The sequence below is a fragment of the Epinephelus fuscoguttatus genome, linkage group LG23, assembly GCF_011397635.1.
Source record: "Epinephelus fuscoguttatus linkage group LG23, E.fuscoguttatus.final_Chr_v1".
NCBI classification, from domain to species: Eukaryota; Metazoa; Chordata; class Actinopteri; order Perciformes; family Serranidae; genus Epinephelus; species Epinephelus fuscoguttatus.
In genome coordinates this window covers 33,925,368-33,951,107 of record NC_064774.1, presented here as the reverse complement: position 1 = coordinate 33,951,107, position 25,740 = coordinate 33,925,368, and the positions used below count along the sequence as shown (strand labels likewise).

At 40.5% G+C, this 25,740-nt stretch overlaps 2 protein-coding genes across 14 annotated transcripts in view; one reads left to right on the top strand and one right to left on the bottom strand.

Moving 5' to 3' along the window:
* camk2d1 (calcium/calmodulin-dependent protein kinase (CaM kinase) II delta 1) overlaps nt 1-16,154 on the top strand; it is a 216,301-nt gene extending 200,147 nt beyond the window's left edge. For 11 of the 12 annotated variants that reach the window (XM_049568860.1, XM_049568856.1, XM_049568862.1 and 8 more), the window contains 4 exons: nt 12,065-12,140; nt 12,242-12,336; nt 12,603-12,831; nt 14,501-16,154. In XM_049568860.1, coding sequence (XP_049424817.1) covers nt 12,065-12,140; nt 12,242-12,336; nt 12,603-12,831; nt 14,501-14,504 — 404 coding nt within the window. In that variant the 3' untranslated portion in view covers nt 14,505-16,154. Of the gene's footprint in view, nt 1-12,064; nt 12,141-12,241; nt 12,337-12,602; nt 12,836-14,500 lie in introns of those variants that run through there. The other variant, XM_049568865.1, reaches the window with a different exon arrangement.
* A 1,791-nt stretch (nt 16,155-17,945) lies between these two features.
* Nucleotides 17,946-25,740, bottom strand: part of ank2b (ankyrin 2b, neuronal) — a 207,712-nt gene continuing 199,917 nt past the window's right edge. For both annotated transcript variants that reach the window (XM_049568799.1, XM_049568800.1), the window contains one exon: nt 17,946-22,323. In XM_049568799.1, coding sequence (XP_049424756.1) covers nt 22,104-22,323 — 220 coding nt within the window. In that variant the 3' untranslated portion in view covers nt 17,946-22,103. The remainder of the gene's footprint in view (nt 22,324-25,740) is intronic.

Genomic DNA, 25,740 nt, shown 5'->3' with positions numbered 1-25,740 from the left:
GCCCATGCCCAGCCTTGGCCCCACCGACTCCCAGTGTAAGTCCATATCCCAGTGCTTGGGAAGAAAGTGCAAACAGCCCCTCCTTTTGACATCATTAAAAGTATTCAGTATTAGAGGTCGACCGATCAATCAGCCGGCCGCTCAACCAAGATGGTACAATCCAACTGATGCATGGTGTAGTCTCCAGCCTTGCAGTCTCGAGACAGCCTCGTTGGGAGACAGTGGTTTGCATTGTATTAGAAAATGCACTGGAGACGTGAAAGCAACATGCAACAAGTGTCATGACAAGTGTGGGGCTAACGTTTGCTAATCTGGGAAGAATTCACCGTCTCCAGTGCATTTTCTAATTGCCTATACTGAACAAAAATATAAACACCACTGCTAGGAATTCTCTGTTATTCACGTGTAGAATTGGCATCATAAAGGGGCTGGAATACCTTGTCTACATGTCGAAGATACACACAGCCTCCAAGGAAATGACCACTTTAGAATGAAAATACAGACAGTACTTATTGACCGTCATGTCGACAAGAGGTCCAGTGTAGTTTTTTAATCCACAAAACTTGTTTGGGGAAATGTAATAAAACTCCGCTAATACATTTCAGAAACGTCAAAACGGCTCGTTCATCGTAATCCAAGTTCAGTTAGCCTGCCCTGCCCCGCGTGAGACTCGAGAACTAGCACCACCATTAGCCATCAGCTAGTCTCGTGCAAGTTGCCATGTAAACACAGCACACCTGCAGGGCAGGCTAACTGACCACGGTGAGAAATTATGCTATAAAAGTGGAGTAAATTATGTCTTTTCAAGTCAATTTTGCATGCCATGGCTTCAGGGCACTTCGATTACGATGGACGAGCTGTTCTGACATTTAATGAAATGCATTAGTGGAGTTTTATTACATTTTCAAAATGTGGGTTCCGTGCACTTCAAGTGTAGCTGTTATTCCGGCTAGCTGTTATCCTCAGATACCCCGATTAAGTTTTGTGGATTAAAAAACTACACTAGACTTCTTGTCAGCATGAGGGTCAGTAAGTACTGTCTGTATTTTCATTCTAAATTGGCCATTTCCTTTCAGTTGCATTTGGCTGGCGTGAACTGCTCGATATTCCAGTGTGTTTATGATCGCAGCACCAACACTACACGTAAATTACGGAGAGATGAGAGACGGAGAAACAGTCTGCTCTGTTGCATCTGTGTGTAGCCTACCCTCTTTGAGCCTAACAAGTCACTGACGTTAGTGTTAAGGGCATGTTCAAGAACACCAATATTGTGTAACAGTTTAACACTGTTTGAAGGTTTCTCTTCTGGTCAGCGTGCATCTATTTCTGTTTGGACGTCATGGCAACAGTAGTGTATAAGACAGAATCAGTGCAAATATTACCGGCAGTAACAACAGAATAGTGAGTGAACATTAACCCTGTGCAAGTTTTAGCATCAGAACAATGGAGAACATATTGGCACAGTAACGGAATAGTGAACATATTACATGTATTTATAAGTTTCCCAGTTCCCATTCCCAGTGATGACCAAAAACCCATTTAACTAATTTGGTAACGGCAACACAAGCATGCTCATGTTATGAGAGAGGGAGGGAGAGAGAGAGGGTGGGAGGGAGAGAGGAAAACAAACAAACAAACAAAGTTTTTTTTTATGTTTATACAGTAATTTCTGTAAATGTTTTCTCAGTGATGCTGCTGTCAGCTGATAATGCTGCTGTTAATAAGTGCACTAAAACAGTATTACAGTAGTTCACAGTATTTCTTTTATTTAGTCAATTACAAGAACATTCAATAAATGTTAACATTTACAGTACAGGCCAAAAGTTTGGACACACCTTCTCATTCAATGCATTTTCTTTATTTTCATGACTATTTACATTGTAGATTCTCACTGAAGGCATCAAAACTATGAATGAACACATGTGGAGTTATGTACTTAACAAAAAAAGGTGAAATAACTGAAAACATGTTTCATATTCTAGTTTCTTCAAAATAGCCACCCTTTGCTCTGATTACTGCTTTGCACACTCTTGGCATTCTCTCCATGAGCTTCAAGAGGTAGTCACCTGAAATGGTTTTCCAACAGTCTTGAAGGAGTTCCCAGAGGTGTTTAGCACTTGTTGGCCCCTTTGCCTTCACTCTGCGGTCCAGCTCACCCCAAACCATCTCGATTGGGTTCATGTCCGGTGACTGTGGAGGCCAGGTCATCTGCCGCAGCACTCCATCACTCTCCTTCTTGGTCAGATAGCCCTTACACAGCCTGGAGGTGTGTTTGGGGTCATTGTCCTGTTGAAAAATAAATGGTCGTCCAACTAAACGCAAACCGGATGGGATGGCATGTCGCTGCAGGATGCTGTGGTAGCCATGCTGGTTCAGTGTGCCTTCAATTTTGAATAAATCCCCAACAGTGTCACCAGCAAAACAGCCCCACACCATCACACCTCCTCCTCCATGCTTCACAGTGGGAACCAGGCATGTGGAATCCATCCGTTCACCTTTTCTGCGTCTCACAAAGACACGGCGGTTGGAACCAAAGATCTCAAATTTTGGACTCATCAGACCAAAGCACAGATTTCCACTGGTCTAATGTCCATTCCTTGTGTTTCTTGGCCCAAACAAATCTCTTCTGCTTGTTGCCTCTCCTTAGCAGTGCTTTCCTAGCAGCTATTTGACCATGAAGGCCTGATTTGCGCAGTCTCCTCTTAACAGTTGTTCTAGAGATGGGTCTGCTGCTAGAACTCTGTGTGGCATTCATCTGGTCTCTGATCTGAGCTGCTGTTAACTTGCGATTTCTGAGGCTGCTGACTCGGATGAACTTATCCTCAGAAGCAGAGGTGACTCTTGGTCTTCCTTTCCTGGGTCGGTCCTCATGTGTGCCAGTTTCGTTGTAGCGCTTGATGGTTTTTGCGACTCCACTTGGGGACACATTTAAAGTTTTTGCAATTTTCCGGACTGACCTTCATTTCTTAAAGTAATGATGGCCACTCGTTTTTCTTTAGTTAGCTGATTGGTTCTTGCCATAATATGAATTTTAACAGTTGTCCAATAGGGCTGTCGGCTGTGTATTAACCTGACTTGTGCACAACACAACTGATGGTCCCAACCCCATTGATAAAGCAAGAAATTCCACTAATTAACCCTGATAAGGCACACCTGTGAAGTGGAAACCATTTCAGGTGACTACCTCTTGAAGCTCATGGAGAGAATGCCAAGAGTGTGCAAAGCAGTAATCAGAGCAAAGGGTGGCTATTTTGAAGAAACTAGAATATAAAACATGTTTTCAGTTATTTCACCTTTTTTTGTTAAGTACATAACTCCACATGTGTTCATTCATAGTTTTGATGCCTTCAGTGAGAATCTACAATGTAAATAGTCATGAAAATAAAGAAAACGCATTGAATGAGAAGGTGTGTCCAAACTTTTGGCCTGTACTGTAGGTTACACAGTATTGTGTCATTTGTTATCATATTCAGCCCTAGATCCAAAAGCACAATTCAGGAGGCAGAGAGCAGGTGAAGCCTGGGCTTGAATGGGAGTGGTAGGTGTGGTCCAAGTCTGAAAGCAGAGAAGTCAAGGTAAGACTAGAGTGCAGAGATAATCACTATAAACTAGTAGAACTTAAGTCAAACTAGAAAATGTTTATACAGCACACTAGGACAAGGTACATTTCCACTGGTAGCTGAGTGTAGTCCCTGGGTTCTTCTTGTAGGGATGGTTATCATCAGTGATGACTAGCTGGGTGTGAAGTCCCGGGAGTGTCAGAGCCTGGAGAGACTTGAGTGTATAGTTCTCGGGCGTGGCCACTGTGGAGGGCACTGGGCAGCGCCCAGTGGGCATAGGGGCGGAGGCGAGGGACAGGAGACCTGGAACGACACAATATTGTATTTTATCAGATGGGGGAGAAAAAAGTGATATCGGCCTAAAGGCCCGAACATACTCGGGCGTACTATTAGCGGAGTAGACTAGTAGTACAGGAAACTACTAGTAGTTGTAGTTTCCTGTAAAAATGTCCGTGAAAAATCCCCGCGATGTGAAAAATACATGCAGAGCAGTCACTGGTACGTGGAGCGGAGTCCGCACGGTCGTAAAATCTGAGCTTTGCGTGCACAGGGCTTGCAGACGTCCGCTTTGAGTCCGCGCGGACCTCCGCAGAGTCCGTTCTGCATATGTTCCGCCTGAGCATGTTCGGGCCTTTATATTGCCCTGCTCTCTCTCAATATCGGCAGCAGCATAATCGGCCTAAAGGCCATATCGGTCGACCTCTATTCAGTATAGCAAGAAGTAGAATTGTACATTTCCCTAAAATTAGAAATATACTAGAAAATATGTGAAGAAATGGTTTCAGTGAACTGAGAAATGTCTGTTAACTTTTATTTTTACTTGAATTTTCTGGATTACTTCAGATAGATAATTGTGGCAGCAAAATATGAAAGTTCTAAAATATTTAAATTGTTCACTTAACTGCTTAATTTCTGTAATTTTGACCTCCTATTATGTGGGTCTAAATGCAGTTTGAAAGCCTTCACTCTACCACTAAATTTCCTTGCATTTGGAACAAATATTCACGTGGACTCGGGGATGAACTGATTAGATTATGGTGCTCAAAGGTCAAGGTCACTGTGACATTGCATCCATCTTATTCTTATGAACGTAGTATCTCAAGATCAGCTTGAGGGACAGGGATTTCTTCAAATTTTATACAACTTAATTCAGACTCAACAATGAACTGATTGTATTTCTGGGGTGTGACCTTGTGTGTCTCATTCATGTAAATGTGACATACATCATTTGCAACATTTTAGTATTACATCATAGTTAAGATACATTGTTTTGGAGTTATTACAGAATTAAAAGAACATGACAAGCTTTTACAACTTGAATTTAGCTTCAGACTCATTGCTCATGGACATAACTCAGATCTTAGCTTTAAGAGGTTCAGCTCAACATACTGAGTTCAAGTTAGCTCAAAAAAAAAAAAACATATTGCAATAAAATGACCTCTTTGGGACTGATGAATCCAAAGCAAACCACACCTCATCCACTGTGTCTCAGTGCAGAGCTGCTGTCTCAGAGCACCCCTCGCAGGTCACAAGCTGTCATGACACCTTAACTTTTCTTACAGTATTTAAGGTGAGGTATCCCAACCTTTTTGGTTTGTGGCCCCTTAAAATCAGGCATTGTCTGACCCTCCTCACAGATTATAGCCTTAGTTTGGGAATGAGAATTATTTTTCTCCTCAGAGTTTTAAGATTCTTTTACAAACAAGCAACAGCTCTTACACAGACCTTGTATAAACTAAGACTAATAATCAAGAATCTGCAGGTTCCTACTGGTGGAGTTTGGACACAAACGCCTTGAGTTTATTATTGCTTATGATGATTGTAGTGCTGTGTTTTGTGCTTTAGTTGAGCAGCCTACTGAGGCTTGGGCTTTTGTTTTGAATCAAAGATTTGACTTTCATGGCAGGATGTGTAGACTGAATAGTAACACTTTGCTTCGTGTTAACTGTTATAATATTTCTGAAATATTATGTAGACTCCTAATAGTTAAGGTAAACATGGCCTTGGCCTGTTGAGTTACACTTTTGGAAAGCGTTTATTTGGAAGGGAGAGTGCATATTGATGAACATCAGTATAAATACATCTGCAAATATGCCGGAGTTAGCAGAACTGCTAATTTACATCCGTTGTCCCTTGGCAGATCACCGACAATTAAAAAACAAAAACAGTAATTAAAACAAACAGTAAGAATAATTCACAAACAGACAAACAATCATACATGGAGGTAAAGTGCAGAGTTAGCAGTAATGCCACAAAGTGCTATTTAAAGTGCGGTGATGGAATAAAGTGCTTTGATCGAATAAAGTGCATTTTATAAGCAGTCCAGGGGAAATAATCACCCCTACCGCCTGGGGCAAACTAAGTCACTCAGACATAAATAGCCTACTGCAGGTGCTACATTTGCGTCCCATGTGCAAACAACAAAACAAGACAACAGTACAGTAACAACAGTTACAAAATACTCACAACAAGAGAAAAATCACACAATATATGTACATACGTATATGTATCCGAGCACTGTGAGACGCAACTAGTTATGATTACAGTTTTGGTTTGTTTTGAGCCAGTTCTTGCAGTGAGTTTTGAAGGTGACATATGTAGAACAATCCCGTATCGTGTGCGGTATACTGTTCCAGATGTTACTGCCTTTGACTGAAAGAACATTTTGTCCAAAAGTAGTCCATCGGTACGGCACTTCACAATCTCCCCTGGCTGCCGCCCTGGTAGCTCTGCCACTAGAGGAAATTAGTTTGAAATGATCACTTAGTGGGGGTGGTGCAAGTCCATGCAGTGTCTTATACACAATACAGGCATATTTAAAAGTTTTAAGATTATCAAAGCTCAGAAAGTTGTGTTTCTTTAGGATGTGTCAGTGGTGATAAGAGAGTGGTTTACAGTCGGATACTTTCAAAGCTCTCTTATATGATGATTCTATCAGTTTGAGGTTGTTGTTACCAGTGAGTGTCCAGTAAAGGCCCGAACATACTTGGGCAGAACGTACGCGGAACGGACTCCGCAAGGAATGTCCGCAGTCATTCGGGCTTTCATAGTCAAGCACACTTCCACGTTGTAGTTTCCTGTAAAAATGTCTGTGAAAAATCCCCGTGATGTGAAAAATACATGCCGAGCAGTCACTGGTGCGCGGAGCAGAGTCCGCGCGGTCGTTAAATCTGAGCTTTGTGCACACATGGCTTGCAGACGTCCGCTTTGAGTCCGTGCGGACCTCCGCGGAGTCCGTTCCGCGTACATTCCGCCTGAGTATGTTCGGGCTTTTAGTGAAACAATACTCGAAATGAGAAAAAATCATAGCATACAAAAACATTCTGGCCGCATTTACTGTCAGCGATGCCCTGATGTGTTTGAAGTTAGCTAGATTGAGTTTTATTATTTTAGAGATGTTTTTAATATGATTTTTGAAAGTGAGGGAGGAGTCTAGAGTGACACCAAGGTATTTAAATTCATGTACCAGCTCAAGCTCCTCTCCTTCCAGAAGTACATTTGAGTTTGTGGTCTTTAACGAATGTTTGGAGAACATCATACATACAGTCTTTTTTGTGTTGTGTTAATGAAAGACAAGAATTTTTGAGCCAGTTATGGATGTGGGCCATTGCTGATGTAAGAATGTGAGCGGCCTCTAGAGTGTTTTTTGCGGGTGTGTAGATTACTGCATTGTCCGTGTACATTTGTATGTCAGTATTTTTGCATGCATTCGGGAGATCGTTTATATAAAGAAAGAATAAAATTGGTCTGAGTTCTGACCCTTGTGGGACACTGACTGAACACTCCTGATAAGCCGAAGTGACACCGTTGGCGACGACACACTGTTTTCTGTTGGCTAAATATGATGTCATCCATTGAAGGGCTTGTTCTGAGAAATTAAAGTGAGTGAGTTTAGCTAAAGGATTCTGTGGTCAACGGCGTCAAACGCTTTTTTAAAGTCTAAAAACACGGCTCCAACACATCCATTAGTATCAAGGTAACCGTTAGTTCTCTCTGAAAACACACTGATTGCCGACTCTGTTGAGTGATTGGCACGAAATCCAAATTGTATGAAGTGTAAAGGGGTGTGGCTTTTGTTCAGATGTTCAGTTAGTAATTTGACTACCCATTTTTCTATGATTTTTGATTTTATGTCAGTTTTGATTCCTGATTTAAAAATAGGACTGACCACGCCCACTTTCCAAGCAGAGAGGACAATACAGTGTTTGTTAGATAAGTTTATTATGTGTGTGATTGGACATATCAACGCATCTTTGTTTTCTTTCAGAAAGTTTGTGTCCCAAGCCACAGTTGTCCTTTGATGGGAACATAGTCAGAGTTAGGTGGATTGAAGAGTTGGAAAATCTCTTGCACAGAGTTTATGAAAAAATTGTTAAACTCCGTAGCAAGGGTAATGGGACTCTTCATCAGCTCGTTTTTAATATTAAGTTATAACTCTCTATTGTCTTTTTTGCTCTGTTTACCAGGAAAGCTGATATAGAAGAAATCTTTTGTTGAAGAACAAGTTCCAAATTGTAGAAAATAATCTGAACTTAAGCTTCAAAAGGAAACCGATGGTTCTGATAAGATTTGCTTCACAGCGGGCTAGAGAAAGTTCACAGCAGTCATGAAGTCTCTCCTCTAGATTGACAGACTAAAACTGGAGGTTGGGGGCTGAGCTAATCAATACTACTACTATTACTACCACCACTAATGATAACAATAATGATAATTATTATTATTATTATTATTATTATATACTTTGGACTTGTATAGCGCTTTTCTGGATACTCAAAGACCCTTTACAGAGAACAAGTACAACAAAATTGGGGGGGGGGGGGGGGGCAATATCAAGATGGAATAATCTACAAAAAGAGTAAGAATGCAGAGATGGAGAAGAAGAACAGTTAGAGGTTAAAAGCAGTTTTGAAGAGGTGTGTTTGAGGGATTTCTTGAAGGTGGAGAGTGAGGGGGAGTCTGTGATGTCTTTAGGGAGTGAGTTCCAGAGGGTGGGAACGGTAATAAGGAAGCCCTGCCGAGTGATGGCTTTGGCTTGATACATCATGGAGCCGACTGTTTACATTGCACTACATGGATTCTATGTATGTGACGAATAAAGCCTGAACTGAACTGAGCTGGTGGAGATGTGTAACTGAATGTCGTCTGAAAAGCAGTGAAACTGAAGTCCATGTCGGCAGATTATTTAACTAAAGGGGAGAAAGTACAGAGAACTGAACCTTGGGGAGCACCTTGGGAGAGGGGGGCAGTGTAGGTCTTGCAGTTGTTTATGCTAATAAACCTATATCTGTCAGAGAGGTAGGAATTGAGCCAGAAGATCGCAGTGTCAGTGATGTTGAAAGTGGTTTCAAGGCGGGACTTAAGGATGGAATGGTTGATGATGTTACATACAATAATCAGTAATCAAAAGTTCTAAGTGACAACAAATGGTGAACATAGGTCCTGGACAGCCTATTTAGCATAACATTCTGATTTAATCTGCTGGCCCATTTGGCTTAGCTTCTCAAAGACTGTCCTCCTGGGTGAGTAGTTCAAAGACTGTTCTGTATTGAAAATGGAAACAATCATCTGTCTCAAGACCCCAATGATAAAGTGAATGAACATTGAGTAAATGTATAAGGGAAAAGAAGAACTGTACTGCACCAGGGCTAGGTATCAAATGTTAGCACTTCTTGATAACTAAAATGTGTCCGCAACACAAAGTAATAATAAAGTTTTCCCTATCCTATTCTATCCTATCCTATCCTATCCTATCCTATCCTATCCTAGTATAGGATAGTATGGAACATTGTTAAGTTCAGAAAACTGGCACTAAATGTATCCCCCATTTGTAATCTTGTTTATTTATTTCATTCATTATCAGGCAGTTCCTAAATTAAATAAAAAAATTGATAATTTTAGACTTAATTAAGACAAAGTTAGTGTATGGCTGCCTGTGTTTAGACAAGATTAAACATTTGAGAATAATGGCTTCTTTTGTGTCATAAAGAATCAAAGATTTGTAGTAAAATAATGTTTTTAATTGTTAAAGGCAGAATGAGTAGGATTTGTGGGTTTGAAACAATAACATTTAAACTGGCTCCTCCTCCCTGCGCATATGATCCGGCACCTAGTGGCTACATTTTTATAGAGTCAGATCCTTACATCCTGTGTGCTCTTACTGGCTGAGAGCTACACACCACTGCCCTTAGGTTGATGCCCAAAATGACTTAAAGGATCCGTTGTTTTTTTAACCCTCTTTAAATGAAACCACACCCACTTTTGCATGACATAAGCGAGCTGCCAGATATCAGGCCTGATGATTGGCTGTCAGCCTCCTGCTAGCTAGCACCATTGAAAGAGACTGCAGCTGACTACTTAGCTAGCCAACACATTTTCACTCCGACCTCGTCTCATATCGACATTTGGTCATGGACTTTCTACGTCGGAATATGATGTGCGAGGTACCCTGGGTGCATTGGTTGTTGACATTCTGGGATGCAGTGTCAACTTTGGTCTGTTACATGAATTGTCTGCTTTCAAAAAACACTTCCGTTTTCACAGGAAATGTACTGTTTGCATACACTGTCTTCCAAAATAAACACACTACACTGGTACAACAACACAATTTGATGCTTTTTTTCTTCAGCAACAAATGTACATGGTTACGTTTAGCCAACACATTGGTTGGGTTTAACAAAAAAGAACATGGTTCATCTTAACAATCATACAGGAAGCAAACACCAGCCTGCTGGGTGTAAGTCTGTTGTTGTTTGACCCATCCACCACCGCTCCCACGCACCCTACTCGGACTTTTCGCCCCCTTAACTTGCAATGTTGTCCATCTGCGTCTCCCCTGATGCTGCCAGGCAGCATTACACAATAATGGCGATCAGCTGCTATAATGCTGACTTGAAAGGACAGCTTTTTTTGTTGGTGTCTCACGCCAGAAGTCACTACCCAAACGCCGGTATTTGACAACTTCGGTGTGAGACCAGGTTTAGCTACTGTACCAGTGGATGTACCCCGTGGTCCATCTGCCTCAGTCCCCGCCGCTGTGAAACTATAAAACCTTTAAGTTCCCACAGGGAGTAAGAGGGGTGTCAAACGCCGTTCAACTGCACACACTGTAAAGACACAGCGCTGGTTGAAAATTGGAAAAATTTCCCTTTAATAGCTGTAGCAACTTTAATTCAGCCAACAACTGTTAAAAATTGAACAACATAAACACGGAGTGGCATACACTTGTAAACAAGACACATAGATACATAGAGGAAGTAAAGGGGCTCAAGGGGACCCAATGTCCTGCCTCTAAGGAGAGAGGGGGTGGATTTCCTTTTTTTGGCGAGGCTGGTGTTCAAAGCCACTGATGGGTGCTGGACATTCTGCGTGCCACAGCGGTAGGCTGGCAGCCAATCATCGGGTCTTGACTTCCTGAATACAGCAAAATAAGAAAGGCAGAGGACAAAGTCTTTGCAGATACAGACACCACCACTGAGAGTGCGTCAGAAGTGATGATTGGGAGGAAATAGTTTTGCATGAGTCTATACAGTGTCTTTTTTAGGAAAGTCCTACTCATCCTGCCTTTAACAGAAGGCATCAAGGTGTGTGTGTGTGTGCGCATGTGAGTCATCATCAATAAATTAAGTTACTGTAGTTCACTATTACTTCGGTTGTGTACACCAAGCAAACAGGCCAAAGGTACTCAGAGCAAGGAGGTGTACAGGTCACAGAGCAAGAGTCTTTTAATCGATGGTTTGGTGGTTTCGTAAGGCCCATTTCAGCCCCAGAGGGCCCCATCAGCAAACTGACACTGTCTCTGTAAACCCAGTCAGGACTAAGTTCCTATTTGCAAAGTAAAGTCCACTACGTTATTTCAGCTGTGTCAGGCTTTTTATCCTAACAGCCAATCAGAGGAGGATATTGTGGTTGTGTCCAGCTCTTCCTGCTTCTGCATCAGCCTGTCCGAGGCTGCAGCTCCTAGTTTTAGTCTCGAACTAAAAAGCAAAGCTTACAAGCAAGCATGTTTCACCTTCCTGCAGTTATCTTTTTGGTTTACTTGTCACTGGAGGGAAGCAGTGCTCAGCTCAAACAGCAGACTGTGAGCGTTCAGTTAGCTGGGAACAACAGTGGACTTGAAGCTGTAGAGGGTAAAAATGGATTGTTGTGTCAACTCTCATCATCTCCATAGTGTAAATGTCTTTTAGAAAGCCACGACAACAGCACTTATTCTTTTCATTCATTGTTTCCTAGCTTACCTACTTAGCATGAAAGGTAATGTTGATGTTATGTCTTGAACCATGCTCACCAAGTCTTACCTTCATTCATCTCGATGTGACAGTTTATTTCTGTGTGTTTTTGACGAAGATGTAAACCTTCAGTCCATTAATGTTGTGATTTTGGGTCGACGTTGTCCTCATGTTCCACATTGGTCCATCTTTGACCTTAATTTGTGCTTCTTTTCATATTTATCAGGGGTTGTGTATCCCATCTAATCTAACATTACTATGTTTCTCTTTGTCTCTCAGCTCGTAAGCAGGAGATCATTAAAGTCACTGAGCAGCTGATCGAAGCCATAAACAACGGCGACTTTGAAGCCTACACGTCAGTTCAACTGGTTTAATTTACTTATACCTCAAATACCTACCTGTAAAAAGAAATCTTCCCACTGTTCCATGACTCGGCTGTCTGATGTATTTTTTTAGGAAGATATGTGATCCTGGACTCACGTCCTTTGAGCCTGAAGCCCTGGGAAACTTGGTGGAGGGCACTGACTTCCACCGCTTTTACTTTGAGAATGGTAAGGAATTAGTGTTGCACATGGTGAGCTGCACTCTTTGGTTTTGCTAGTGTTCAATAGCACCTTCAGAATTCCCAGATGTGCACCTAAATCATTCTTGCAACTCTGGTTTGAGTCCGAGCTGATTGACTAAATGTTCAGTTTCACCTTAGAGACAATGCTCTAAGGAGCTGTCACACTAAGTCTTATAGAGTTTTAAATTGTAAGACTCTCCTGAGTCTCCTCTTGTACCCACTCTCTATGTTTCATGTTCTTCTCCTCTGCAGCTCTGTCCAAGGGAAAGCAGCCCATCCACACTATCCTGCTCAACCCCCACGTCCACCTCATCGGGGATGAGGCTGCTTGTATCGCCTATATCCGCCTCACCCAGTACATCGACAGCAACGGCATGCCTCGCACCATGCAGTCAGAGGAGACCCGCATCTGGCATCGCCGCGACAGCAAGTGGCAGAACATCCACTTCCACCGCTCTGGCTCACCCACCGTGCCCACCAAGTAAGGCCACCACTTCCTACCCTGCATGTCTCTGTGTCCATCCCAGAGACGTGGTTCTTTGCTCTTTAGGAACCGACTGGCTGCAAATTTTTCTAGAAAAACATCTAATATTCCCTGTTTTATAAGCATATTCTATCCTATTTTCACAACATTTTCCAGATCTGCTCGGTTAATTTGCTATTGATTCTGTAGCATAAATATATTAGAAGGTAACAACATATAGTATGGCACAATCCCAATACATCCCTTGCCCCAACACTGAGCCCCCACTCCTCTGTTGTGCTCGTTCACGTGCAGGGATAGGGTGTTCTGATTCTTGTTGGGATGGAGGGGTAGGGTAGATTGTTAGGGCTACTTGGCCCTCCAATCAGAGTTTTTTCAGAGGCACACTCCAAACAGAGTGTTAAGAGATATCTAGAGATAGAGATGGCTGCATGAGCAACAACAAAAAAAAAAAAGCCACAAATGTTATTAAGAAGTTACAGTAACCATCATATTATTTTAGTTTAATGTTGGGGTTTTTTTTTTCAATATATTATGCCACAATTATAACAGTTGGACAGCTGCTTATTCATTTATATCATAGTCTGTGCAGGGCCACACTCTTCTCTGGTCAGTTGCACAAAGTTTTCGGGGACATGTTATAATGGCTTGGTTAAAAATATCCACCAAGTTTGCTGATGTTTGTACAAAAGGTCATTGGTTTATGGACAAATTTAACAAAAGACCAGTGCATTTGTTTGGAACTGGTGGCATCACCTATTGAGCGACTTGAAAATTATTTTACACACTTGGTAAAACATTATTATTCAACATATCCTGAAAGTTTTGGACAATCAATTCTAATATGTCTAATTAATTTCCATTTTTGCATTTGAAGCACCTGATCTAGTAGTTGATTTGAATGAAACTCTCAGGGTATGTTGCTGGTACCATCTGCAAGTTTTGTGATGATTTGCTCAACGGTTAAGGAGTTAGGTCTATTTATGTGCTGAGCTACTCCCCCTCTAGAATTCATTGGGCAATATCTTCAAAACAAATTGAGATATCAACATACTTTTGATTACTGTTTATGAGCTTCATCCAATATGATTTACAGAAAATTTGGTACAAATCGGAAATGTGATTTATGAGATTTAAATGATGTGTTTTTCAAAAAAAGTCAAAATGCTGAAAAATGTTCTCAGTGGGACCTTACTGGTTCTGGTGGCTTTCGGTAGAACACATTGAGCCACACTTGTGTGTCAAATTTCAAGTCAATAACACTTACAGTGCAAGGGATGTGGCCTTTCCAAAACTGGCCGTAATTATAGTGGCCCCATCTGGCTGATTGACATAATATTTCTTGAGCAGCATTTGCACGCAACTTCCAATAACTGGTTTCATGTGTCTATGATGTACCATCTCACGGGAATTTGCAAAAACATTTCTGAATAATAGTAATGAATTAACACAAAAATGATGTGGTTTCAGCTCTTCAGGCTTGAACCCCTATAATACAATAGAGCTCCAACAGTGAGTGACACTGTTTGGACCCCTGAATATTTGACAAAGTAAACAAAGCTCAGAGCTACAGGACAAAATGAAGTGGGGGGTAAATTCAAATGTAGTGGTCATTGTTTGGAAAGGCTTTTTATTAATGAATGAATCCACATGTTTTGTGTTTCAGTTGAGAGGACCATATTTGACTACAATCATCCTCCAGCCTACAACAAACCCTGCCTACCAAGTGTCCATCAGATCCCTCAGCCAATCCCTGCCCTCCATAGCTAGATCTCCACCCTCTCAGTGTGTTGTTTACATATTGTCGCTGCTGGACTGAAGATTGTTGTACATTTTAAGAAAACAACAAAACAAGGGGGAAACTTCAAGTCTTGACAATATCATTTTGTAGTGAGAGTGTGTGTTGTTCATTGGGCAAGGTTTTTTTTTTAGGTCAGTATGTTTTTAATAGCGGTGTTTTTTTAGAGGATGCAGATGTTCCAGATGATTCATTTTTAATAGGGTGATGAAATATGTGAAACTTCCAGTCATCGTGTAGTGACAGATTTTCATTTGAATATTGCACATGTTTAGGAGCTGTTGTGATGTTTTCGCCTTTCAGCATGATGACCAATATATCACATACCTGCTTTTTACTAATTTATCTTTTCAGAGCTGCCATCTATTAATGCTCAGGCACAAGCTTGCTTTTGTTTTGGTTATGTATAAGTTTTGGTAATTGATGTAAATGGCTTTTCTCTCTTTGCTTAATCTTTAGCAGTATTCATATGAACTGAGTTGGCTAATTTTATTAATCTATTTTCTGGTTTGCCATTGGCACCCAGTATGTTTACTAGGAATTTGAACTACATGTTTAAAAGGGAAACTCAATTGAAACATGTTCTATTTAGTCTGTTTGGACCTCCATCATCACAGGGCAGCATATGAAAAAAGTCTCTTATGATAGAATGTAAACTATAGACATACATATAATTCTTAAAGGCCATTCTGTGACTCTTTGCAGTCAGATCATATTTTCATACAGTAAGGAACTAATTATGTGAATTTTATCAGCTATTTTATTGTGTTTACTTTTTATATTCTAATATGGATATAAGTGGATGCCTGTCCCTCCACTTGTCATTATCAGTGCTTTCCTTTAAGCCCTTTAAACCTTGATTGAGTCCCACCTTTATTCTGTCCAACTGGTGTACGCCAATGCTTTACAGCACCATGTTTTACACTGGACAAAGTAGTCATGACATTGACACTGACAGGAAAGCTGGATTCAGCTGAAACCTTTGCTTCTGCAACTTATTTACTTGTTCATTTTGCCATGAGGAATTTGATTCTTGACCAAATCACAAAGCAGTTAATCACCATTCTAGTTCTTATGTTACTCTATAATGTTATTTTAGTGTCACTGATTAATTAAAGGGAAGGGGTTTTTTTTTGGCATCACTTGCAGCAGATTCATATCTTAAGGTTTGAATTTTAAAACACTTCAGAATTAAAATGACAGTGGGGGAAAAAAAGAATGGGGGGGAATAATACCAGAATGAAAGCATGGGGAAAGGTTTAGACATAAAGTCACAGGGTGTCCACTGATGATTCAATTTGTGTAAAGGATATTGAGATTTTTGTTTTGTTTTGGGTTTTTTCTTAGAAAATTGTTTACACTCTCTTGTTTAATCACATTTGTCCCACACCACACTTTGTTTTTATCTTTCTAAGATGGATTGAAATTCCTGATGGGACTCTGGTATGTAATGTTACCATGATGAAACAAGCCTGATGTATGTTTTAGTAATATCAAATAAAATTGTGTGATTTATGACAAATGAGACTTGATTTGTTCTTTCATTTTGTGTCCTGTGTGTATTCACCAGTGGTGGGAATCGCCAGAGAACCCACAATACAATATTATCACAATACTTAGGTCTCAATACGATATTGAGATATATATATGCTGAGTATTACCATAAAATATATTGAGATATTTTTTTTTACCTATTTTCCCTAACTGCAAATGATTTCCCCAAAGGAAAATTGTCAACATCAGTTTCACCTCCTAAGATAAAGTTTTCAGTCTGTTCATCTGACTTTTTATTTCAGCAAAATGTGATGCAAAGCACTGAACTGACCAACGCCATCAAACCTGTCAGAAATGCTGCATACACCTAACAAACTGAACTGTTGGCAGCTTTAACACCCTCTGTGAGGCAAGATAAAGTGTGTGAGCCAAACAATTCAAATGCAGGTATCCTACTGACTGCATGGCAACACCCATGTTAGAAGCCTCTGTTAAAGCCACAATTCCCAATTCTTGTGCTGCATTTTGCAGGAGGTCTGCAATGTTTGCTTTGGTGGGAATTTCGTGTACTGCTCTAGTTTGGACAACGTGAAACAGCTGTCACCAGTTCTCTGTGAGATAATCTACCTTCATAGTCACATACAAATCCACTGACCTTGAAGTCCAGCTTGGGTATGGCTGTGTCAGTGAAAAATACGTTGGGACAGAGTCACATACCTGGGTTCCAGTATTTTAAGCATGTAACAAAAGCCTTTGTTTTCAACAACGCTGTATGGACACATATCCTTGCTCATGAAGTAGGTGATGGACTGTTTCTTAGCTCTCTCAGAGCTGGATGGTAGTTTTGTCCAGCTACGTGTGTCCAGTGTTGGTTGATTTTTGGTAGAGTGGGATTAGAGTTAGCTTGGCTGTCAGCGGCTAACGCTATCTCTGGATGGTAGAGTGTGAGGTGAGCCCTCATGTTCATAGTATTCCTAGCATATTTTATTCTCATATGACACTGCTTGCAAGTTAAGTGTCATATCCAAGTCCTTTCCTTTTGTGTTAAAAAAATCCAAAATAAGTCCAGACATTTGATTAAAATTACATAAGCACATTTCTGATATTTTTTTCTCCAGTGCCTCCATCTTGGTTTTGGGGAACCTACTGCCAAATGCTACTCACTGAGACCTCGGCTGACCTCACCAGGAAAAAAAGAAAACATCAGCACCATCTAGCGGACCGAAAAAGTAATTCCTAAAACCTGGAAATGAGCACCTCGCTTCCTGCGTCTTAGTCTCAGTGGGGTTTTTTTAACAGGTTTTTGGCTAGATGCCTGAAATAAGCTCTGTGTTAACACAAGGTTAGGAAACTTTGACATTTTGCTCTGCAACAAAAAATACATCAGTAAATACTGCACCGCTTCTATGTGTCTTTGAAAAGGTGGTGTACAGTGTACACATCACTGACAGTTCACAGTTACTGTTTGTTAACTGCTAAAATTCAAGCTGCACACGAAACCCTCTTGGAATATGCTCTGTGCAAGTTTTATGATGAAAAATTACTCCTCCATAACCTCACAACTCAGTCTGGACATCACCCTCTGTCAGCATCAATTAGCTTAACTCCTTCCAGCAGCTGTTAGAAAGAATGACATCACTTCACACTGGACACATGTACAGTTTTATTGTTCTGCCATGTACACACCGCAGCTGCTATGCCTTTTTAGCATTTCAGGTTTATTTTTTTAGTAATAATTTGATAAAGTTATACATGCCCGTATAGATATTTGCACTGTTAATATGTATATATTGTTATCCATGGAAACAAGATGCTCATATATCAAATCAATGGTCTCTTTTTGACATTTCTTTTATTCTTCCATTGGATCACACACAAAGTAAACGGCAACTTAAGGATTGTATTGTTACATAGATAAAGTCTCAACAGTAGATGAACACCAAACACACTTTATCAGCCTGTACACAATCCAACCAGCTCTCACATCAAATCCTGGTTGTCTACCATGGCAAAAAAAAACAAAAAAAAACCTTTATTTTTCTTTACTTTTAGCTTCAGAACACATCCAAACACACACCCAACACACACGCACACATACACACACACCACTCTCAGCTTCAACTGCTGGAGTACACAGAGATCACAAATGGACGACAATAAATAAATAAGGATGTACATATATGTGATGGCTAAAGTCAGTGAAAGTTGGCTTTTGCTTAGATTTGAAGTTGATGTGATAATCCTTTGATAACAGTGATAACAAGAAAAAGTTAAATCAACAACAGCAACTGAAGCAAAGGATCTCTATACTATGTGTGGTGTCCAAGAACTTAAAGAATATGTCTGGTATTATTTTATTGTTGTCAACATACCCCATAAAAAGGTCCATACTAACAATGTTAGTCCGTCTCTCAACACTTCCTGACTTCCTACCCTGACTGTCTCTCAGCTCCAAGCCCATTGGTTCCTAAATCTTTAAAAACACCTCACAAATATTTGTTTTCATGATTTAAAAGTCATCTCCTTCAGCAGCTGATCACTTGTTACATAATCAGGAGGAAATAGGACTATTAACAGCATCATACTGACCATGTTTTGTTGCTTTGTTAAGTACTTCGGACGGCAGGGCAGTGTATGTGGATTGACATATAATAAATGACAATGGTCATGTCAGTTCTCTTTATCAGCCCCTCCAGGATGTTGTGATGTTGCAATTTTTCCAATCATTGTAATTTCCCACGAGTCATTAAACCCACTTTCTTGTGTCTTGTTGTGAAGACACTGACATGTGCGATGTAGACGTCTCACATTTACCAACAAAAATTTCTGCTTAAGACTGTGCAAGGCAGTTCATTGATGCACTGCGCGAAAGTGGGGCCTTTGGTTTTTAATTAATCATCCTCCTTATTCCTGAAGGCACTACTGTTAAAATGATTATGGGTGCAACTCCCGGTGAGAAAGTCGAAGTTATAGTAAGCTAGTTAGTCACATTGATTATGGTTAGTCCCTGGCTAAACTTGGCAGATGAGTAGAGCATTAGCTGGCAAACTTTTCGTTTATTCACCTCACATAGTGCTAAAATTAATACAGAATTATGTTAGATGTTAGCCGAAATGTTTTAATGTCTGTTTGTGACCCGTAAGAAATCAGAAATCATCTTTTAGAAGGAGCAGACATTAATTAACATAGCAAGGCAAGCTAACTGCTAACATGCTTTGTTAAAACAAAAAAAAACAACCAATGCTTTGAGACGACTATTAGAGATGACAGACATAATACCACATTATCCAGTCTGAGGTGCGACAGATGTTCCACATGTATTATTTCCCATTCGCTCTACAAAAGAGGATTAGCATACTGTTCGTCGTATTGTTACCATTGGAAAATGCCAGCTCCGGTTCAGCATCAGAAGTCGCACCTATAGTTGCAAGATATCAAGTTGCAAGGTTGAAGGTTGGCGGCTAAGAATAGGGTGAATAAGAAATAGAAATAAATTTTTAAAAATGCAAAACTTATTATTCTTATAATAAAAAACTTAAAACTTAATAAAAAAAACAACAACCTCGAAATAAAAAAGCCTCTGAAATCTTGGAGGGACTGTGACTCTAACTAATGCAATTAAGTTTTAGTTACTGACAATGTGGGGAAACCAAAGAAATTAGGTTTTGTTAGGTTAGGTTTTATAAAAATCTATGAAGTCTGTGAGCTGAGCAGGAACTCGTGGGTGGGGCCAGCAAGAGAAACACTACTGTGCATATTCAGTGACCTGCATACCACAGATATGAGGCTAGAATTTTTTTGGCATATGCACCAGGCAAGCAATTTCATTGGAATGAATGGGTGACATTGTGGTGTCTGGTATGTAGTTATTATTATGCGTCTATGTTGTAAACTGGCTGAGATCTGAAAGAGGTGAGGTGCACCTTTAAAACTTAACCACTCATTTTAATTAAACCTGTTCATGGTAATAAAGGAACATAGTTTTTAGACAGCAATGGAGCTCTATGGCCAACACATTCTCACTCCGACCTCATCACGAATCGACGTTTGCTCATGGATCTTTCCACATCGAGATATGATATACACGGTCCCTTGCTGTGTTGGTTCCAAGATGCCCATCCTACTGTCTTGGAGGATGTTCTAACCAACCTCATCAGGCAATTGGCTGACATGTGAGGGTTGTTGCCTTGATTGAGCTCAGCTGGGCTTTCTAGGCTATAAAAGCTGCCTCGTGATTTCACTCGATCTCTCCCCTCCTGCAGCAGACATCCATCATCACTTTTGGTTTGCACCTTCAACATCTCCACAGTACACGACACACTTCCATGCATGGTTTCATTACTGACTTTGCTAACCCACACACTCCAGTGGTTATTTGAGTTAATCTTAGTTTGATAAATTATGCATGCTTTAACTAAATCTTTTGTGTGGACTCCCTACTTGTCACATTCATTGAGCCAGTTTGTGACATGATGGGACGCCATGTCAACTTCAGCCTGTTACATGTATTATCTGTTTTCAAAATACACTTCCATTTTCACAGGAAATGTACAGTTTGCATACAGTCTTTTTCAAAATAAACTCACTATGTTGGTACAACACTGTGAACTGAGGATGAACATTTTGCCAACACACACGTGGTTGGATTTAGGAAAAAAGAACAGGGTTTGGCTTTACAATCTTACGGAATGCGAACACCTGCCTCACAGGTGAAAGTCAGTGGTTATCTGACCCACCCACCACCCCTCCCGACTGCCCTACTCGGAGTTCCGCCCCTTGAACTTTTATTGTTGTCTCACCACGTTTCCCCCTGATGCCACTGGATGTTGTTAACCAATAACAGCAACCGACCCTGTATCATGCCAACGTAAAAGACAGCTTTTTTGTCTCTATCTGATGCTGGAGGTCACTGACCAGGTGGCGGTATTCGATGGCTTCGGAGTGAGACCAGGATGCTATGGCGCAGAGGAAGAAGATACGTATATCAATTACCTGTCAGTATGTCGATTAATTGGTGATATGGCTCTGCACATGAGATTTGTTGACAAGAAGAAAATATAGCCAGCTTTATCCTTTAAAGGCTCAATGGAGGACAATTCTATGAAAGCGGCTGCAGTATGAGGCGAAGAGAAGCGGCACATGACAGCGGAGGGTGAACAGAAAACAGTAGGTGCTCAATCTGCATCAAAACATTCCTCATCACTTCTTTCTTTCTCAAAAGACACACTGTATATATACACACACACACAGAAGTGGCAGCTCTGTGACCAGATCAAATGTGAATACACAACACACATTAGAAGGACAGACACTTAAAAACAAAAAAGGGCAGATGCATCATGGGAAGACAAAAGGTGTGATCACACAGCCTTTGTAAACAGATCAGCAAGGTGATGTTTGGCTGTATAAAGAGTCCATGGTGATGCACACATTCACTCCTCCCAAAGTATTCTCTATGTAACATTAATCTCATCTGTACGGTGGCCATTCTCCAGCTGAATTGGTGCATGTACAGCAGGTTTAGGTGGGCTAATGTATTAAATGCTTTCAATTTATTCCCCCCCCCCTCAGTTCAAGCATGACTTTTTTTTTCATCCCCTCTATGTACAAATCTTTAGAAGAGTTCTTCAAGAAGAGGCCCGTGCGTGAGGGAAAGTGTCCAAGATGCCCCCTTTGACTTTGATTCACCTTTGGTGCGTCTTACGTAATCACACCACAGCAGCCGAAAGGTCAACACAAAAATCATCATCCAACAAAAACGAAGGGTGCCATCTTTGGTCACAATGAAACACAAAAGTAGGAAGGAAGGAAGGAAGGAAGGAAGAGTGATAAAGCATGAAAATACTGTTCCATTATTGACAAAAAAAGACAAGAGAAAAACTTGAATCCAGTGATCCACGAGAACAATAGGAAGGGGATGTGAAACATCAAAGGCTTCAATGGAAGATGTAGGGAGAAGATTAGTGGAAGCAGCTGCTCAGTCAAAGCTCTCCTTCTCCTCCTCCTCATCCTCCTCCTCTTCCTCCTCTTTCTGGTTGTCCTCACAGTAGTGTTGGAGCAGTCGGTGCAGGTGCTGCTGCAGTGCATCGGGCTGCAAGGCGTCTGGGTTGTCGTCCAGGCGCTCCAGGTGCACGTGCTTCCCCTGGGCATCCCTCACCACAGTCCTCTTCTGGGTTCGCGACTTACGCATCTGGCTTCTGCAGGAACAAAGCAAAGAGTTACACCGCATCCAGACAGACTCTGATGGACCATCATTTAGTCATATTTACAGGCATGGACTGACCACATACTGGTCATCCTCAGGGTCACTCTCTTAGGTGTTAAATGGGCCAAATTTCACCGGTCACTATCGCTGACTATGGAAATCCAGGACTGCCAATATTAAAATTACATACATCTAATTTGCCCTCATGTACAATACAACATTAAAATGCAAAGATCCCATTCTTATTTTTCTTATTGAAACTGCATGGTTAAATAGTTACATGACATTCCAGACATTACCAAAACATATTTTATGAGGTCACAATGACCTTGACCATTGACCTTAAAATTCTAATTACTTCCACTTCAGTCAAAGTGGATGTTTGTGCCCAATTTGGAAAAAAAATCCCTCAAGCCTTCTTGAGATATCACATTCATGAAATGAGACATACACTAGCTCACAATGCCATTGACCTTCGACCACCAAATTAGTCTCAGTTCATAATTTAGTCCAAGTAGATTTTTAAGCCAAATCTAAAAGAAAAAAATCCCTCAAGGTATTCTTGAGATGCTGCCCTCATGAGAATGTGCCAGACTGGGTCTCAGTAGCCTTAACCTGTGACCACCAAGTTCTGATCAGTTCATCTATGATTAAAAGTGGAAGTTTGTGCCAAATAGGCCTGGGACAATCAGCAATCTAATCATATATTGGCGATATGAGGGCTGCCAGGCGATTTGCTGGATATCAAGATGATTTTGGAAAAAAACAACTGCCGCCTTTGCAGGTTACTGTTAATTTATTATGTTGATCTGTTCTGTACGACATCTATTGCACGCCTGTCCGGAAGAGGGATCCCTCCTCAGTTGCTCTTCCTGAGGTTTCTACCATTTTTTTTTCCCCGTTAAAGGGGTTTTTTTTTTGGGAGTTTTTCCTTATCCGCCGTGAGGGTCCTAAGGACAGAGGGATGTCGTATGCTGTAAAGCCCTGTGAGGCAAATTGTGATTTGTGATATTGGGCTTTATAAATAAAATTGATTGATGATTGAATTGAAGTTAATGACAGCGACTTCAAGTGAGGAGGAACAACACGTCTCCGACTTGTCAGCGCAGCGGTGTCGTGGTAAAATAACGTGGTAGTGATCGACGTAAGACATGTACCAAGGTCGTAACCCCCCATGTGCTAAGGACGTAACATTCTAGAGCAATGACAATCCACATGAAATTTAGAGGCAATTGCACAGCCCTAGTGCCAAATTTGAAGAAATTCCCTCAAGATGTTCTTGAGATACCAGGTTCAGGATAATGGGATGGATGCAAGGTCACAGTGAACCTGACCCTTGACCAGCAAAATCTAATCTGTTCATCCTTGAGTCCAAGTGCATGTTAGTGCCAAATTTGGAAAAAAGGCATTCTTGACATATGATGCTCAAGAGAATGAGACAGATAAGGTCACAGTGACTTTGATCTATGACTACTAAAAACTAAAGCCGTTCATCACAGAGTCAATGAGTTTAGTTTTTTTTAAATATCATGTTCACATGGACAAACAGATAGATGGACACCTGAAAACATAATGCCTACAGCCACAGCTATTGCTGGTGGTGAGGCATAAGAAAACTTTTACAATCAAACATAATTCCAGCTAGTTGGCAAACATGGAGAGAAAAGTAATGTAAGGAGAAAATGAAGAAACATTTTTGATGGTAAACAAAACACACATAATTTAGGGGTACGTTACATCAATAACTACAAAAAAATAAATTCGCCATTATGTGACATTACGTGGATGGTTATCCTTGAAACAATTTTATTGGGCTACACACAACGAAGTATCATGACTTATACAAGAGGATTTTACTAATTTTATGGCTTTTCCAGGTTTTCCATGACTGTGGGAACCTTGTTTCTTATTAAAATCAACTAATTTCAAACATTAAAACAGAGATACAATTGGGATTTTTTTTTCACCTTAATCTTTTTTATTTTCTTTCTTATGTACGCTCAAATTTAACATGAAATTTCAGTTTGATTAAATAATTTCATTTTAATATTGGCAGCTGTGGTCTCCCATATTTGCCCTCTTCTCTTTGACCCACTAGTATGTTTCCTTACTACAGTTACTTAAGACATGATGAAGCAGCAACACCACTAATTATGTCAGCATAGAGGAGTCAGTGTCAAAATCACGTGTTCAATCAGGCAGAATATACAAAAGATCACTTTGTTATATTCAAAAAATGTTAAGAAAGGCATAACTGAACACTGTGCTTCAAAACTGCATGTTTACACACAAATACAACTGGAATCAAAGGTTTGTGTAGATCTGCATGATCTGAGTTTAGTTTAGTTAATGGCAATATACTGAAACTGGGGACTTGTTTAAAGCCACTATACAGTGGCATGCAAAAGTTTGGGCACCCTGTTTACTGTAAATAGCTAAAAAAGTTAAAGATGATCTGATCTCCAAAAGGCATGAAGTTAAAGATGAAACATTTCGTACTTAGTAGCGCCCCTTTGGCAAGTACTGTATCACAGCTTCTAAATGTTTTTTGTAACCAGCTAAGAGTCTTTCAGTTCTTGTTTGTAAGATTTTCACCCATTCTTCCTGAAAAAGCCTTCTAGTTCTGTCAGATTCTTGGGCCATCTTGCATGCAATGCTCTTTTGAGATCTGTCCACAGATTTTTAATGATGCTTCTCTCGGGGACTGTGAATGCCATGGCAAAACCCTCAGCTTATGTCTCTTGAGGTAGTCAATTGTGAATCCTGAGGTTTAAAATCATTGTCCTGTTGTGGAAGCCATCCTCCCTTCATCTTCAGCTTTTTACAGATGGTGTGATGTTTGCTTCCAGAATTTGCTGGGATTTAACTGAATCTATTCTTCCCTCTACCTGAGAAATGTTCCCTGTGCCACTGGCTGCAATACAAGCCCAAAGCATGATCGATCCACCCATGTGTAAACAGATGTTTTTTTTTTTTCCATGAAACTCTGCACCCTTTTTTTAATCTAAACATTCATTCTAAACAACAACTCATTGCATCCAAAAAAATCAGTCCACAGAACTTATTTCCGAAAAGCATCAGGTGTGTTCAGAGGTCTTTATTCCTGCAGGTCTTTTGCAGTCAAACAGGGGTTTTGATTTGCCTTTTTAACAATCCTATCAGCAGCTCTCTCAGAAAGTTTCCTTGGTCTTCCAGACCTCAGCTTGACCTCCAAAGTTCCTGTTAACTGCCATTTCTTTCAATTTCAGTTCAATTTCTTAATAACATTACGAACTGAGGAAACAGCTACCTGAAAACACTTTGCTATCTTTTTATAGCCTTCTCCTGCTTTGTGGTTATTTTAGTTTTCAGAGTGCCAGACAGCTGTTTAGAGGAACCCATGGTTGCTGATTGTTGGAACAAGGTTTCA